The sequence below is a fragment of the Dermacentor silvarum genome, chromosome 2 (genome assembly GCF_013339745.2).
Source record: "Dermacentor silvarum isolate Dsil-2018 chromosome 2, BIME_Dsil_1.4, whole genome shotgun sequence".
In the NCBI taxonomy this organism is placed as follows: domain Eukaryota; kingdom Metazoa; phylum Arthropoda; class Arachnida; order Ixodida; family Ixodidae; genus Dermacentor; species Dermacentor silvarum.
Genome location: NC_051155.1, coordinates 189,509,307 through 189,526,259, shown reverse-complemented (window position 1 = coordinate 189,526,259; position 16,953 = coordinate 189,509,307). Strand labels below are relative to the sequence as shown.

The window sequence follows — 16,953 nt, the reverse complement described above, 5'->3', positions numbered from 1 at the left end:
CCTTCAGCTGTCACCTCGCATAATCTCAAGTCTGAACAATTTCCCAAAACAAAGGGGCCGGCAGATGAGAGGAAAAATGTGTACGCACCTGGTGCTCTCCCAGAGAAGAAGGAAGCTCCTTTGCCGTGGCCAGCAGTGTCGGCAGGGCCAGCAGTGTGAGCATCACAGCTGCAAATTGGTTGGTGTAAAAAGCCACTCCCGACAACCATCACTGGTGGAAAGGGAGAGGCGTAGGGACGACAGGATAGGCGAATGCCCACACAAAAACACTGAGCACACCTCAATCCCCACACACTTTAACTGCTACTTCACTGATGTGTGTTGGGCATGTTGAAATAAACTTGGATAACATTTTAGCGCTAGCAGGCAAGAGCAAAAGGGAGACGTAGACACCATGACGTGATAGTGCATCACGGTGTCTACGTCTCTTTTGTCCTTGTCTGCTAGTACTAAAATGTTATCAAAGTTTGCTACTCCACATTCACTTTATACAGTAGAACCCCGCTGATACGTTTTTCACGGGATTTAAAAAAAAACGTAAGAGCTGGGAAACGCAAGAGCCGAGAAACATGAAAAATTGAGAAATGGGAGTAGTGTTGAACTGCACACAATATTATTTTAATTCGTACGTGTGAAGAAAAGTCGTAGTTTTGCCCGAAAACCGAAGCATCGATTGCGATAGCAAATTAGTAGGCAGCTATGCAAAGTAGCTATGCAAAGGATAGTAGTTTTATCGTCTGTATAAACTAGTAAAGATTCGCGTATTAGCTATATATTAACATGCATGGTGTCAGCGCCCACGGGCAAACATGAACACATCACACACGATGAGCATGGACATGCGCTGTCAAACGCTGGCGTGAGGAAGCGCTGCTGCAGAAGCGACCAAAGTGACCTTCATGCTGTTGTCTATCGCTTCAACGCAAACTGAGCGCCGAGAACACACAGCACGCGCAAAGCTACGAGCCGCTCACGCACCTTCACTGCCTAGACTCTGCCCTCAACGCAGATTGCTTTCAAGATATGGACAGCGGGCCGCCGCGCAGTACGCAGTTGATGCCAGAGTACAGTACAATTCCGCCCGCTATCCCTCCCCCCTCGCTTCCTTGCCGGTGCCTCGGGCGCAACAGAAGAAGGTGCGCTTCCTCTCTGCTTTTCTTTCTTGCGCGCGCGAGATTTAGACACGGTCGTCGGCTCCCCTCGCACGTTTTTAACTCTCACATACAGCATACGGAGCACGGCGACGGCGTTATCACCATTGAGCCAAAACCAATTTTAGGGCCACAAGGCGTCATACGGATCTCAAGGGCCATACTTTTACTGGCGGCAACCGAAAATACATCATAGTTGTCGCCCCCGGCACTTCGGGCGGCCAATGCTACGTCAAGCCACCAAGCCAAGTGACATGAAAAGTCAAAAGGGCCGCTCGGGCCGGCGCGGGGTGGCACTTCGCAACGTATGATGTGGGAACGGTGCCACAGTTGCGACACAACAGCGGGGTTACCAATGCATTGGATTCTATGGGAGCTGTGCTGGGACCAGCTGAAAACGACGTAACAGCCGGGAAAACGCAGCACTTGGGAACGTAACAGAGGGGTTCTACTGTACTCCGAACAAGCGTCATAAGCTAAGGAATGGGCTGAACATGTCTGTTTATAGAAGAGCAGATTCCCTGGGCTGTGCAGAACGAGACATTGAGGGGAGAAGAGGGCTTGGTGTGAGGCTAGGGATGAGCAATTAAAAAAAAAGTGTGATAGACAGCTTCATCTTGTCACTTGCTAACAGGGGAGTATCCCACCATAAATAAAGAAGACTCTCACCATTGAACCGGATGATGGATAGCCTTCACATCAACCGACCAAAGCCAAAAAGGCAGAAGCCCAATAATTAGCAGCCTAGGAGCAGATGCGTGCTCTTTGAAAACACCATGGCAGAAGAGGGTGCCACGACTTGAATACGAGCGGACTAAGAAATGAAGAGAGCTGCAAGAAAATACCTCATAACTGCTGTTCGCAGTTGAGTTATTGGAAATGTAATGATAGCTTAAGGCCTGCCAGTTTTTTGTTAACTTGTTCTTGACAGTACATAAGTCTGGAGCACACCAAACTATAATAACTGGAATAACTGGAAGTGGAAGGGTTAATCATCTATGTTTATCCAGTACGAAAAATGATGATCATTCTGCTATTGCAACAGACTAATTCCTAACAGTCACTATGGTGCACCTTGTTAGCCAAAATTTTTAATGAATTTTGGCGATTAGTCAAGGACATAAAGTGTACATGAAGCACTCTTGTTTGATTGTGGCCGCATTGACTGCCCTACATAATTTTTTTTTTGCACCTTGTGTGTTTATTACCTACTGATGCATAATTCCATACTGTTACTTTTTCATACATAATTACATACTGTCATGCAGGTAGCAAAATTTTTTGAGCCGCCAGCATAGAGATAGCATTGTTCTAGTGGTTTACATTTGCAGACTTCTATGAATGTGATGTTCACGAAAACTGAATATGGTATTGAGTGAATTATAAAATATACAGAGGGCAATTGACCAGTTAATGCTGCTGCTGCTAGTGTTCCATTATGCCAGGTTAGCTTACATATTTGTGGTGGCTGTGCTGACAAAGGGACAACGCGCTCATAATAAGACACTGAAGTTGTTGAACATATTGTCATATAGAACACTCAGACAGTACCGAAACTATAAGTCTCAAATCTAGCTCTATATTGGGCAAACTTGTGCCCCGAAAAACAAGTAACACTTAGTGGCTCGTGCTCACTTACATTCGAGAATGCACAACAGTATTCACGTCGCGTGGGCAATCTGAATAGACAAGACTCTTTTGCTACAGAATGTGCTACAACATTCAAGAATTTTCAGATAGTAGGCTTGTCTAACGCTAAGCAAGAAATAAACAGTGATAGGCTGGTCAAAAATGGCCACTGTCAAAAGGCAAAGCAATGTATGTGTGATATATCTGAGAGTACTTGTATACATGCAGACAAAATAGTCATATTTTGTATACTGGTTACTCAGGTGAATGCTCCATCACTGTCACAAACACAAGTTCCTGAGAACAAGCCCTGGGCAGATCTCTGCATTGCTCTGGGAAAGATAGCAGCTGGGCTGGCAGGCTCCCTGGCATCTGGACTGCAGGTTGAGCTGACTACAAAAGGTGAGCTGCGTATTTGTGATTGTTTCATTCTGGGAGCAAATCTTGAGAAATACACAAGCTGCAGTGATGCACACTTTCGTATTGTTTACAAGTACTTTTCACACTTCCTGTCTCTTTTGTCCATGTCTCTCTTTTTTTTCCTTTTATCAGGTGCTGGGCTTGAGAAGAAGGGTCAGTTCCTCACTTCGGCAGCTTGTATTGGCCTTCTGAACCAGTTTGGTCAAAACCATGCAAACTTCATCAATGTCACTGTGCTTTCGTCAGATGCTGGTGTTAAGGTGCGTTCACACATATCACCTTTTTAAGATGAGCGAACTTATTGTGGTCTGCTGCAGTCTCTCTTTGCAGACTCTAGACCATCTGTGCTAGCCATGTCATTATGGTAGGGACCTGTTACGGGTTGGGGAAGGGGAACATCTCCTCTGTCTTGCTCCTGGCAGGCACGTGGACTATTCCATAGCAGCAGGGGAGCCATTTGTGCTTGGCGTTATATAGGATACTATCATTCCCACTTTCTGATCAAGGAGAGTGTTGCTTAGCTTCGATAATTGAATAAGAATTGTCATATTCAGCGTGATATGGCCAGTGGCCACCACGTGCAAGACATTTCTTTACAAGTGCTCATGCTTCAGCAGTGCCAGGTACAGGCACGATCTGGCTGTGCTTGGCTCAGACTAAAGACACTATCTCAAGCTCCACTCACAGTCTGTGTGTGGCTCTACACTAGTTGACAATTTAACAAATGAATGTAGAGCACACATAACAGAGAAGCCCTTGCAGATTTATGCAACGTTTAGTATTGCATGTCAAATATGGTGTCAGCACTACCTCCAACTCCCTGCAACCTCCTCCCCCTAAACTTTAGCAAACTCGCAAAGATGATGCTTGAGAGTCCACCATCCAGGACCCTGCAGGCATGCCTGATGTTAGCCTTTTTCTCTTTGGGTGTAAGCTGCTGTGTCAGATATTTTAAAATTTGTTTCAAGGCATACGGAGAATAAATGAAAGTCAACAACAGCGTCAGATTCACAGCAATCAAAGCATTTCAGCAGTGCCTTGCTTTGTACCAAAACATGACATCATACATTGTGCCACTCCTCAAACCTATTACAGAAGCGCCCTTGCGCGCATGCTGGGGCGTGATGTCAGGTTTGCTTTGCCTGCCCGCCTTGCACCCTGACTTACACTTCTCCATTGCCACAAGCCTTTGCCAAATATTTCCTACTCCATCACTTCGCAAAGTTTAAGTCCACTAGCTCTTGCCTTATTCACACATTGATCCTTTACAAATTTCAGAAGCACACTGGAGCTCTCAGAATTCCACTTTTTCACTTTTTCTTTGAAAGGTGCTCATACTTTTACATTTCAACCTTGAAAAATTCATGGTTTCTATCAGTAGTACTACAGATATTTGTCATGTCTTGTGTGGTTATCGGTTAGTAACTTATTAAAGGGCCACTGAAACACTTTTAGAACACGGTAAAAAAAACATTCCCAATCTGTACACTATGCTGCTGCTCTGAACATGCGGGCCAGATAGCTTGCTCCCTCTTTCAGCTTTCTGAAAACGCCAGCTTTTTTTTTTTCACCTTAGGAGACATCAGTGATGACGTGACATGAAGCGCAGTGGCCCATAGATGCCAACCATTGGGCACACGCACGTATGCCCTTCCAGATGATTTTTAGTGGGGAAGCAATGGTTGTTAATGTGTGTCAACAGTCGTTTGTGGCGCTTCAGTGCGGTTGCCAGATATCAGCCTTGAAGGTTTACATTAAGCTCACTGTGGAAGAAACAAAAGAAAGGAAGGAGTGACAGGCAGGGCACAGCACTAGTCCAGCTGACAGGAACTGATGAGTTGAGAGGGAATAAGAAAATAAATTTTGCAGTCATATTATTCATATTGGGTAATTTCAAACATTTTTGGGACCCTTCATGGTGGCTTAGTGAATATGGCATTGCGCTGCTGAGGTCGTGGGTTTGATCACAGCCGCAGCGGCCGCATTTCGATGGACGCGAAATGCAATAACGCTCATGTACTTCGATCTAGGTGCAAGTTAAAGAACCCCCAAGTGGTCAAAATTTGATCTGGAGTTCACCACTACGGCATGCCTCGTAATAAAATCCTGGTGTTTAACCCCTAACACCCTTGATCTTAATTTTGAAACATTTTTGGGAATACTATATTTCTTGAAAAAGGGCATTGCACCTTCTTCCCGCATGTTGCTTAGTTTCAAGGAAATGTGTTTCAGTGCCCCTTTAAGCTTTGCACGTCTTTCTCAAACTCAGCCTTTCCACCCAGTGTGCCAGATGGAGAAGACACCTGGGAATTCAACTTTAACAGCTGACACTATAAAATTTATTGGCACTTCATTGAATGTTGACTAGGGCTCATAAAAGCCACAGCCCATGCCCACAGATGCTGGTCCACCAGCACATCTATACAAGTCCCACCTCATGTTTGTTGGCTCAACATTATAATTGCCACAGCACACTGCGGTCATGTTACGGTACCAATCAAAACCGTCAATAGGAAAGTGGCAGCCAAAATTGATACGGGTACTGCTCTGATAGGGACAAAGATCGAGACGTTGATGGCTCTTGGGGCGTGGGTTGATGGCCACAATTCCCACGTGAGTTATGAATTGAACAAAAGGCATCTCTATGCGGTTGCCTTAAATAAACAGCTGCCATTTGGGTAAACGATTATACTTCTCTTCTGTTCAAAATTCTGTCTGCAGGTTTCCCACAAGCATGTGCCACAAGCAGCATTTGGTGAAGCTGAAGTTGTCCTGTCCGTAAAGAGTGGGTCCGTGGGCCACACTGTTGTGGGCACCGTCAGTGGCCCCACTCTGCTGCTGTGCTCCCTGGATGGCGCTGCTTTTCAGCCTGTGCAGCTTCTGTCGCCTGGTGGCATGCTGGTTGCGATAGGAGACAACAGCCCGAACACATTTGCTGAAGTCATCGGTAAGTGCATGTTGTAACTTGTCCAGTCTCCTATTGATTGCCTTGCACGATTATGGGAGATGCTGAACATGTGGAGATGTGTGCCATCTTTTATTAGGTAGAGTAGCCATGCTTTCAGTATTTTTTGCTGGAAGCTCTCTACTTTCTAAACCTCTATGTAGACATGCACAATGTTTGCAGAAAAGGCAGCTAGCAATGTTAGCAAAGGTGATGGGTGCGTCCAGCTCGTGGTCGACCCGCCGTGGTTGCTTAGTGGTTATGGTGTTGGGCTGCTAAGCACCAGGTTGCGGGATCGAATCCCGGCCATGGCGACTGCATTTCATTGGCGACAAAATGTGAAAACACCCGTGTACTTAGATTTAGCTGCATGTCAAAGAACCCCAGGTGGTACAAGTTATTCCCGAGTCCCCCACTACGGCGTACCTCATAATCAGATTGTGGTTTTGTCACGTAAAACTTTATAATATAAAGTAATGCTACATATTTCAGGGATGCTTCATTCATGGTTGATTATTATTGTGATAAAAATTATAGCAACACTTCAATTGCACTCTCAGCATGATGTACCAGGTGTGTGTGTGTTGTGTGTGTTTGCTACGTGCTGTCCTGGCTACCTGCAGCCCACTTTGGGCAGTGAAAGAGAACTTGCGAACATAATATGCTATGCTGGAGCGTGTGTATTCAGGAATAAAAAAAGCACTTTTCAGCAAGAGCAATGCTTCACAAGATGTTGACCATAGCATATCTGGGGGTATGACAATATGAAAATGAATGCATCGCCGTGTCTCTTGTTTCATATTAAGACCATACTTGCTAAGTGCACTACAACATGTCCATACGTAACACCTGCACCTTTAACAGTACAGTGCTAACCAAAAAGTGTCTTGGCAGCATATATCTCAACATATCGACCAGGAAGCTATCGCATGACTTCGACAGTCATCCTGTGATAGTTCTTGCTGAATGTTTTCTACCGTATGTGGACGTGCAGTTACATTTTATCGATTGAAAACCGTGCACTTCTTAAAAGTAAGAATACTGCTTATGTGGTGCTTTGTAGAAACCTGGGGGCGTGTATGCTCAATTTTAATGTAGACTGAAAATTTCCTGCTCATGTAAACTGGTGATAATTTTGCTCTTTCAGGTGCACTTGTGAAAAATGGCATATCGGTGCTGTCAGCTTCGTGCACCACTGGCCACGAAGGAAAGGCTTTCTACCTCTTCAGAACTGGCTCCCCTGTCAAGGCACAGACGCAACCACCAATCTCGCCATTGAAGTTCTGGACATACATCAACCTCTGAAGATATAAAATTCCACCAAAGCAACGCAGTTGTATTTTGATAGGCTTGTTTAGTGCACTTTCACGCACCAATTCTTGATACGCTAAGGCACATACAATAAAATTTATACAAACAATGAGCAATAAACAGTTTATGCTAATGTGTGTTAACCTCATTTAATTTTATTTTTAATAAAGGATGATGCTTTTGCCTAAATCTGGAGATAAGGAAGATTCAGGGTAGGGGGGTGGGCGTGGGCACCGTAATATTCACACATTCAATGAAGCCATCTTCTAGTAAAAACCCTGGAAACATTGCTTTTCCCAAAGTTAACTTCATCTAGCTTGGGCTTTCAGAGCAAGCTTTACGATTTTAAACACCTAAAAACACTATTGTAATGTACCGTAAACGCAACATAGCCATGACGCTTGCTTTGAGCAGGCACTGCATTGAGTAACGTACATTTTCTCTACCGAAATTTAACGATTTATGTACCAATTCGACGGTAGCGTGCTTGGTTTCAGTTTCGTTTTTGTTAGTTTCGTTTTTGCTCGGGTGATAGCTGTTTCGTATGCGTAATGGTAATCCGCGATACCAACTGCATTTGTATGCACTTGGTAACCGGAGTTTGATTTCATTCGTTTCAATTTTAGTTCATTGCTCGCGTAGCTATCTGAATTCTGAAATACTCGCCCAAAGGTGGCGATACCTTCGCGCGTCTGATCTCGTCTCGTCGCTTTTCTATGCGCGTGATTCACCTGGACATTGGTGTTGTGATTATGTGTTGTGCGACGGGGTTGCAGACAGCTTGCGCCAGCTTAAAAGCGTCGGGTCCAACGCTTTGAAGAACATGAATTTTGTGTGTGTACCATTCCATCTAGAAAATGTAACGTGTGCCAACAGACGTGTGATAAAATCATGCGGTGTCTAACCCTAATCGCTCCAGAGGCCTCAGCGTTTTGTATAAGAACAGTACGGTGCTTGCCCATACTGGAAAAGACGCTTTTTATTGTGGTGATGAGCCAAGGGCCGTGTTTTTGGTGCGGTTAGAGTTTTGAGTAGTATCCTGTGCCAGAACCATCGATGACAATGTCGAAGCCGCCGAGTGACAACGTTACCACCTACAAATTGGTCGTGGTTGGTGACGGCGGGGTCGGCAAGTCGGCCCTGACCATCCAGTTCTTTCAAAAACTTTTCGTCACGGACTACGACCCGACCATTGAAGATTCGTATATACAGCATACTGAAATTGATGGCCAGTTGTGCATTCTGGATGGTAAGTGCTGCGCTGTGCGCACTTGAAGCTGATTGACGCGCACAGTACAAAGTTGACATTTTACGAGCGGAATCACTGTGGTGCCTTCGTAATACCAACATCGCGGGCGATATAATGAACGTTGATCGTCCGTAGTCCTCGTGGTTCGCTCTTCGGGCACATAAATGACGAAGTACTACGTAAACAAAGGTATCTCATTCTCTTTGTAGTTCACGAAGAAGCGCTAAATACCGGAAGGTGGACGCAGTGACTCACGAGCAGGTCTAGTAGCAGTTAGGTGTGTGGACACGGGTACAGTGTACTTCTAGTACACTGTAACACGGGTGCCTCACGACACTTTTTTTTTTTTTTTTTTTTTTGGCAGCTCTGTGTTCAAACGGCTTCTTTAATTCTAAAGTCCTAAGCTGTTGCCAGATGTTTACGTCACCTCTGCCTTTAGTCCCAATGCAGCTGGGTGAACTAACCACTTCATTCAATAGTTAACTTCAGTACTGGAAGTCTGAATTCATGCCGAAAAGCAAGTGTGATTAACAAATAAAATTATATGGTGCTTAACAGTAGTTCTGAACTTTATCAAGTCTTCTGAAGCTATTCTGTTTTTGCGTGTTACTTAGGTTGTCTCGCAAGTGGTTAAGGGCACCAGTTTTTCTTTGACAGGTCGAGAGGTAGGAGGTGTAGTGCCACTGTAAATGATTTGTTCCCATGATTTCCGTTGCTTCTCCAGGAAAGAGATGAAGGCTGTCTTGGCTCCTTTTGAAGTTACTGTATTGATGTGCTGTGAGCAAGTTATCTAAAAAACTTCTGATGGATGAGGATGGTCGAGCTGGTGGAAGTGGGGCAGGCGATGTAGCACAAACTGCCAAATTACTAAACATGGTCCGCTACGTCATTTGCCACATACTGGTCAGTGTTGAATGATACAAGTGTCACATGGCGCACTTTCTATTGCAATCGAATTTTTTCTGTCGTGATTGGCTTCTTTGCTCAAGCTGCGGGAGGGAGCTAATCATGGTCTAGAATTTCGATTCAGACCCGGCTCCATCGAGATCAGTAGTAGTCGTGTGACATCTGTATAATGAAGTAGGAAGTGGGATTAGGTTGGTGATTCGAAGAGGGATCTGCCGTGACAGCTGTGGCTAGTGAGTGTTGTTAAGGATTTTGGCAGCCAGAAGATAAGCCTTGGTTGAGTAAAGAATGCTCAAATGCCATATGCATTTAACGCCTGTATATGTTGATTACTCGCCATTGTGGCATAGTGGCTATGGCGTTGCGCTACTAAGCCTGAGGGCACAGGATCGAATCCCAGCCACCGCAGCCACGTTTGGATGGGGCCGAAATGCAAAAGCGCCCGTGTACAATGCATTGGGTGCACGTTAAAGAACCCCAGGTGGTCAAAATTAATCCGGAGTCCCTCACTGCGGCATGCCTCATAATAAAATTATGGTTTTGGCACCTAAAGCCTTAGAATATAATTTTTTATATTTGATTTCAAGATGCTACGTTCAGAAAAATTTCTAGTTGCCCTTGCAAGGCAAATGCTCATACACGGATATCTTTTTTTGGGTACCAATAGCCCACTAAAACATTTATTCTGTAAAATGCATTTTTTTCCCCTTCAAGAATAGTAATAGCAGAGATGAAAGCAAATAATATGGTGCGAGTCAGGTGGTGCAAGGAGCCAAGCTATCTTCCCCGCAGCAGAGGCTTTTCCCCATTGCCTCCACCAGTGCCTGCAAGCGCCATTTCTCCCCAGCTTTCTCCTATATTTGAGCCAAGGCTCCATTTGGCTTCCTTGCTTTCCTTATTAAATGTTTTTTTTTTTTTTCTCAATCTCCTTCTTTTGTTTGTGGCACATTTGCGGATTTGGTTTGCATGTTCTGTATTTCACTGGGTTTGCGTAAATGTTGCTTGCTTTTTATTTTTTTTAATTTTGAGTAGAGATGCCTTATGACATAGTAAAGAAAACAAACTTGTAAGAATGCAACCCTGCATCATGCAGTTAGGCCCTGTAATTACAGTTAACTCAACTGGAGGTCAAACTGTCGGAACAAAGGCTCCGGTTGTGTCGTGTGCCTGGGCAAGTCCACAACAGTTGGTGCACTCCAGTCAGCACGCATGTGACGCATGACAGGCACTGCAGGCAGCATGCAGTGAGAGCAGACAGCGTGTGACATCGTCTCTGCTGCAGCGGAGAGTGAATCCTTCGAGATGAAATATGTGGGGGCATTTGTTTGAATTTCCAGCTGCTTTTGCAATGTACATTGGTGTAATACTTTGCAGACGTAATTGTCCATGTGTGATTTATGCCCTGTGCATGTCTGTTTGCAGTGCCCAAACCTGGTGATGGATGAGTTAGACATTTAAGGCACGAGTTAGTATGAATGTAATCAGTATCTGTACTTTACATGGCTGCAATTTTACACGCTCATTTTTCAGTGTTGGACACAGCGGGCCAAGAGGAGTTCAGTGCAATGCGGGAGCAGTACATGCGCAAGGGGGATGGCTTCCTGCTGGTGTACTCGGTGACAGACAAGCAGAGCTTTGACAACATGTGCCACTTCCACACTCAAATCCTGCGTGTCAAAGACCGTGATTCATATCCCATGCTGCTGGTGGCCAACAAGGTGGACCTGGTGCACCTACGACGAGTCTCCGAGGAACAAGGTCGAGAGCTTGCCCAACAGCTGAAGGTTTGTTGCCTTTTGGATTTCAGGCTTTCTATTTGTGTGATGAACAAATTTGCAGAACTAACCCTGTTAGTGCTTAAATATTTTGGTCTTGGGGAACCTGACCCTAGTAGTAGGGAACCCCTGCGTATTTGCTCCCACCCCCAGTCCGTACAAACAAAAGAGAGTATAGATGCATGGCCCTGTAGAGATGAATTTCGCCATGTAGTCAATCTTGTTTGCACGAGGGTTATTGGGATTAGAGCAGAAATGCATGCACATTATTGCAAAAGGCGGTGTTTGTACCAAATACATGTATCCCATTTTGACATTGACCTGGGTGGACATGAGGCCTCATGGTTTTGTGGCAGTTAATGGAACTGGCCTGCTTTGATTCTGCGAAAACGTGTAGTTGGCCCTAATGGCCCATACATCTAAATTAGCCCAGTATCTGCAGACACAGTCGGGACAGAATGCCGAATGCGCTTGAAGGTCGTAGCTGCACTTGGTTACATTTTTCCAATGTCATTTATTTGAGCTAACTAAAAGTCAGGACATGGCTCGTTGACATCAAAGACAGTCTATGTTAGCTGCTAATTTCTATTAGTCATGGCATATACATCTTTTACATAGGCCTCACAGGAAGGAATATAAGAGACAAGACAGAGGGGTAATATGCATGCAACAACTTGGATGGTTGTAGCACACAAAACATCTACATATGGAAAGAGGCTTGGGGAAGCATGTGCTATGCTTCCCTTTTAGCCTGTAGCTTAACCCTTTAGTTCCCAAGTTGTTGTTTTTTTTTTTTTTTTGTAACGAAGGTTTACTAATTCTGTCGTTCCTTTTGTTCTAGCAAATTATTGCAGATGAAATTGCAGATGAAAGGCATCTGCAATGAAAAAAAATACTTTCCCTTAGCACACATTCAAGGTTGGAGCTCAATTTTGTGAATGAATGATACCAACAGAAATCAAAAGCCTAGAATAATATGGCCAAGTGCCGAAACTCAAATGCACATGCGAACTGCAATAACAAGTGCTGCCCGCCTCTGGCAATTAAAGTAGAAGCAGGTATGGCCAGAAGTGTATGGCTCTTTTGCCATATCCTCCCAAGACCTGAAGACATCCCAGAGACCTAATCACTTCTCAAGTTGACTCTTATTGCTAATTGCTATTTAACGAACATGAAAAAAAAAACATTATTTTGTTTACATGCCACTGTTAGATGCCAGAAGTAGCATCTCTATGTATGTGGACAAAGTAACCATCTCCTCATGTTTGATATGGTAAAAACTTGTTTTCTTTGCGTAAACACAGGGATGAATATGTAACATTGTGTGTAGGGTTGCCACTTTGATGCTGCATCCTCAATTTTTCCACCATTTTGGGACATTCGAAAATTATTTCATGGTTGATTTTCGTCGTCTGTGCCAATGCAACAGCTTATGTCAAAGTAGGGGCAAATTTCTAGAAAGCTGGCGGCAAGAAATTAATTATACTTTCACACAGTTTTGCGTGCATCCGAAATCATGTCCAAAGTAAATATTTTTTGTTATTGCTTCAAAGTGAGTTTTGAAAATGATTGAAGTAAATGTGCAGTGTACTAGGGGTTCTGAGAGGATATTGGTACAAACAGCAAGGACAAGTACAGCTCAGGCTTATAAAGGGTTAAGCTGCCTTAGAGCATCCGTGTTTGCAGCATTCTGCATTTGTATTTTAAGTTTTGAATTCAGCCCCTGGCCACAGCATAGTGATCATTATATTGATTCCAGTATGCCAATACTCTCGTATGCTACAACTCTGCCATTCTACTACAGCTTGCGTTGGGTAATTCTTAGTGTTCAAGTGCACACTCATTTGCAGAAATATGGCAAATCAGTTCTTCCATATTCCACAAGATGGAAGAACTTCTATAAAAGGAAAACCAAGTTCGCTTTCACTAAATTGTTGGGTTGACTCAGAGTTTGAAAAACCACCATAATAATCTATAATAGTTTTCTTGAGCTCTTAGGATCGGTGTTAATCGAGAGCTGCCCACTGTGGCACCCTCGTGGCCCCATAGCCCATAACACGTAGTTCAATACAAACAGGGGCATTGGCAGCTTAGCTCACAGTCATTGAGGTGTGTGAAGTTTGGTAGTGGATAACATGGAAACACACTACATTTATTCTATTCAGTCTCCTTTACTAACAGTGTGGGTTATAAATGTGACAAAGTGCTGGCCAGCCACATTACACACACTTGTAACAACAGTGCACACTTTTGTGATCTTGCAGTGTGTGTAGTTCGCAATAAGAGGACTCTTGCACCTTGCAGATAAGCTACATAGAGACAAGTGCCAAAGACCCGCCTCTTAACGTGGATGCTGCATTTCACGAAGTGGTGAGGATAATTAGGTGAGTGCTGTGAAATGTGTCGACTATGCTATGCCACCATTTACCATTAACTCTGAATGGAACCAGACCTTTTTTGTCATGCATGCCTCACACACATGTGTGCACTCGTTGATCTTGTTGAATGTTTACTGAAAGTTAAAGCACATGTGTACATACTGCATAGGTTTGTTACTTTGCTGCAAGTATGCAAGATAGCATAATGTGTTAGTCTACTATCTTGAGACAGAAATTTGTTTGTTCTTTTCAAACTCATCCCGCAGTGAAACATACTACAATGAATTTTAGCATAGGTTAAAAAGCAACGCTTATGGTTTCCATCTGTGTTTCTTGCTTTCATCTGTCATTTTCACAATAAGCCTTTGCCCAATGTGAATAGTATGTACAAACTCACCCAACTTTCCATCTTAGTTCAGTCTATATAAAAAATGAAATTTTAATCCTTCAATACTATACCTGTGGGTTAAAGCTTTGGTCCATGACGTTGCCGTTGAGCTATTCCGAGTTTATAATTGTAACTGAGAGTAGAGAAACCAATATGGTTATATCACTCAAAAAAATGCACCCTCTCGGAGTACATTTTAACCCAAAATGTTAGTTTGAAATCTCTAAGCCCGTCCCACTGACAGCGACTGCCATTTTGGCATGGCTTATGCTACATAAGAAACTGCAGGGCAGCTGCTGAATTGTCAGCTCCAAAACCCTGTCTGCATCATGTGGAAAGGGTGCACGCCCACCCGTTTGCTGCTGGGGTGCTCTAGCAGAAACTAAACTCAGCGAGAAGTCACAGGCTTGACTGCCTTTCTCGTGTGAAGTGTTTGGAGCACAACATTGAAGAGCCCAAAACCTACCAGTCATTTCGCAATACGTTCAGCTCTCATGCCTTATTTTTCGTGAGCTGTTTTCGAAGAATGATGTCAGCTTTCCTTGCACATGCTCTGGCAGCCAATGGTGAAGCAGGGGCGTCAATTCTTTCATTCACGTGAGAGAAACAGTGCAAACCAGAGCCTATAGAAACTATCTTGGGCTGACTGCTGAGATGGAAATGCAAGGAAATGCAAAAACGAAACCATGCATATACCACGCACATTGGCAACGCCGCACACAATATTTTGTCATCCAGCAGTTGCCAGGCTGCTGTGCACTTCAACTGAGGTATAAAACAATTCACATACAAGTTTTCTACTGTACCAAGTGGGCTCAAATTTTGCCTAACTTGCTCTGGTACACATTTGGTTTAACGTGCAATGCATAATTAAAGCTAATAAATTTGGTGTCATAGCCAACAATTTCAGAGTACTGACATAAAATTTCTGTCCTGCCTTTTTTTAAAATTTTTATTATTACGTATTATTATTTTTCTTAACATTTCAGATAGCTTCTGACTCTGTATACAATCACAATTAAAACAATTTTTCGAATGAATAACGAATGTTGAATTGCATACCATCTTTCAATGTGACGAATTCAAAACGCACCCAAATGGAGGACAGCTTTCTTGGCATCGGGTGTGTCCTGAAAATCAGGGTGTGTTCACCATTTGGTATCAGTTATGTGCAGGTCGGTTTAGGTGTCAAAGCCACATTGTGATCTTGCCGAAAGCTTTACGCAATGGGATAGCAGGGGAGAGAATGTGAGAAGTGCGCTGCGTATTCAGAGAGACATGACGGCAGAAGATTATGCTTATCCCACGTCAAATGCAAAAAGTGCTGAGTGAGAAGGGAAAGAATTTGGAAGATTGCGCAGCTTTCTACAGATGCACGAGGGCTGACGTGACACATGGAAGCATGACAAATGGATCACCATTTATCGTGAACAACAGCCAATACAGGAAGCTGTTAGCATAGAGAGAGTGTTCCTTCGCTCCTATTCTTCTTTTCCCACTCGTGCCTACTGACCACCTATTGTTTACCCTGGCCAAACCTGTACAGAAATCAACCGCCACAGCTCGACCAGAAGCGACGGAGAAAGTGGTGGAAGAACTCCCGCTGCACCCTGCTGTAACGAGCCTGCCGTGTGCCACTGGTGTGACCTTTCTTGATTGACAGGATGCAATGTTTTTCTTTTTTTTTGTCTTGCAGGTCTTTTTGGGATAGTATGGTATTTTAAACACCAGGTAATTCATTTGGCAGCTAAAGGAAATCAATTCAAATGAGTTCAGGCAGCATTAGGGTTATCCTTGGCATACATCCCAAACGGTACTGCACTGTGATCTTTTTTCTTTTTTTTTTTTAACCATTGCAGCCACAGTCACACTTCATGTGCAGCTGTTAATGTGCCAGTGTTTGCCAGCACAGCCATTTTCCTTAGCACTATATTTGCTTTAGGAGTGAAGCAAACCAACCAAAGATCAGAACAGAACTCAGTGGCAGTTATCATGATCATTTTCAAAGCATAAAGTGTTGTCAACAAGGCTTTGTACATAATGAGTGGCCATATTGAAAGAGCACATCAATGAACTTTAAAGCTACCCGTATTGACTTTTGCCATGTTTTGATCTCTTCATTCAAATGTACTTTTTGTTTTCCACTATGCCTGATGTCAGGAGGCAATTTAGCAGGATTCGTGTGTGCTTCATATGAAAGCTTCAGCACAAGCAGGTGATTGCAAGAGAAACACATCCCCTTCAGGAGCTGTGTGCACAATTGTGCACACTAAGAATGTGCATCAAAACAAAAAGTTCTGATGAAAATAATTATATCTAAAATGTGTCACAAACATTGTGAAACACTTATGATTGGACCTATGTTGCATGTTTGAATAATATGTGTTCAATGTCTTAGTAAAACGAGTTGGAAGGTAGTTGTGGGTGTTTACTCTTACTGTGTCTTCATATAGCGATTCCGCGTTTTTCATTGTTTTTCACAATGTTTTACATCTAATGTATGTTTCAAGTCGCTGGACTGATGCTTTTCAATTGTGCTAAACATGAAATAGTTGGTGTCTTTATATCAGATGTTCTTGTAGAGTTCTTGCATGAAATTCATTCTGTAAAGCTGACAAAACTGATCGAAGAACTGAAAATTCATAATCTGTTCTACAGCAAGACTCTTTCATGTTTCTGAATATACAAAAAATCTGATGTAACTAAACTTTAAATGGAAAGAATTGTTTGATGCCTGAAGGGGATATGGGATCATTGCTCGTCATGTCAAGTGTTCACTTCGAGTGAGGCATTTCATGTCTA

At 43.5% G+C, this 16,953-nt stretch overlaps 2 protein-coding genes across 4 annotated transcripts in view; both read left to right on the top strand.

Moving 5' to 3' along the window:
• Positions 1-16,953, top strand: part of LOC119442318 (D-3-phosphoglycerate dehydrogenase-like) — a 96,216-nt gene that overhangs the window by 14,800 nt on the left and 64,463 nt on the right. Inside the window, exons 8-11 of one of the 3 annotated variants that reach the window (XM_037707148.2) lie at positions 3,044-3,182; positions 3,333-3,460; positions 5,922-6,147; positions 7,292-7,588. In XM_037707148.2, coding sequence (XP_037563076.1) covers positions 3,044-3,182; positions 3,333-3,460; positions 5,922-6,147; positions 7,292-7,449 — 651 coding nt within the window. In that variant the 3' untranslated portion in view covers positions 7,450-7,588. Of the gene's footprint in view, positions 1-3,043; positions 3,183-3,332; positions 3,461-5,921; positions 6,148-7,291; positions 7,589-16,953 lie in introns of those variants that run through there. The other 2 variants (XM_049662053.1, XM_049662054.1) reach the window with 2 other exon arrangements.
• Positions 8,181-16,418, top strand: LOC119442319 (ras-related protein M-Ras-like). Its single transcript, XM_037707149.2, has 4 exons — positions 8,181-8,704; positions 11,141-11,394; positions 13,690-13,769; positions 15,698-16,418. The coding sequence occupies exons 1-4, from the start codon at positions 8,512-8,514 to the stop codon at positions 15,768-15,770; spliced, it is 600 nt and encodes a 199-aa protein (XP_037563077.1). The 5' UTR covers positions 8,181-8,511; the 3' UTR covers positions 15,771-16,418.

What these genes read in the sequence shown, in the direction of transcription:
- LOC119442319 (XM_037707149.2), top strand. Translation starts at nt 8,512, where the DNA reads ATGACAATGTCGAAGCCGCCGAGTGACAACGTTACCACCTACAAATTG. An exon ending in CCAGTTGTGCATTCTGGATG is followed by an intron (nt 8,705 to 11,140) that starts GTAAGTGCTGCG and finishes CTCATTTTTCAG; the next exon opens with TGTTGGACACAGCGGGCCAA. An exon ending in GAAGTGGTGAGGATAATTAG is followed by an intron (nt 13,770 to 15,697) that starts GTGAGTGCTGTG and finishes AAACCTGTACAG; the next exon opens with AAATCAACCGCCACAGCTCG.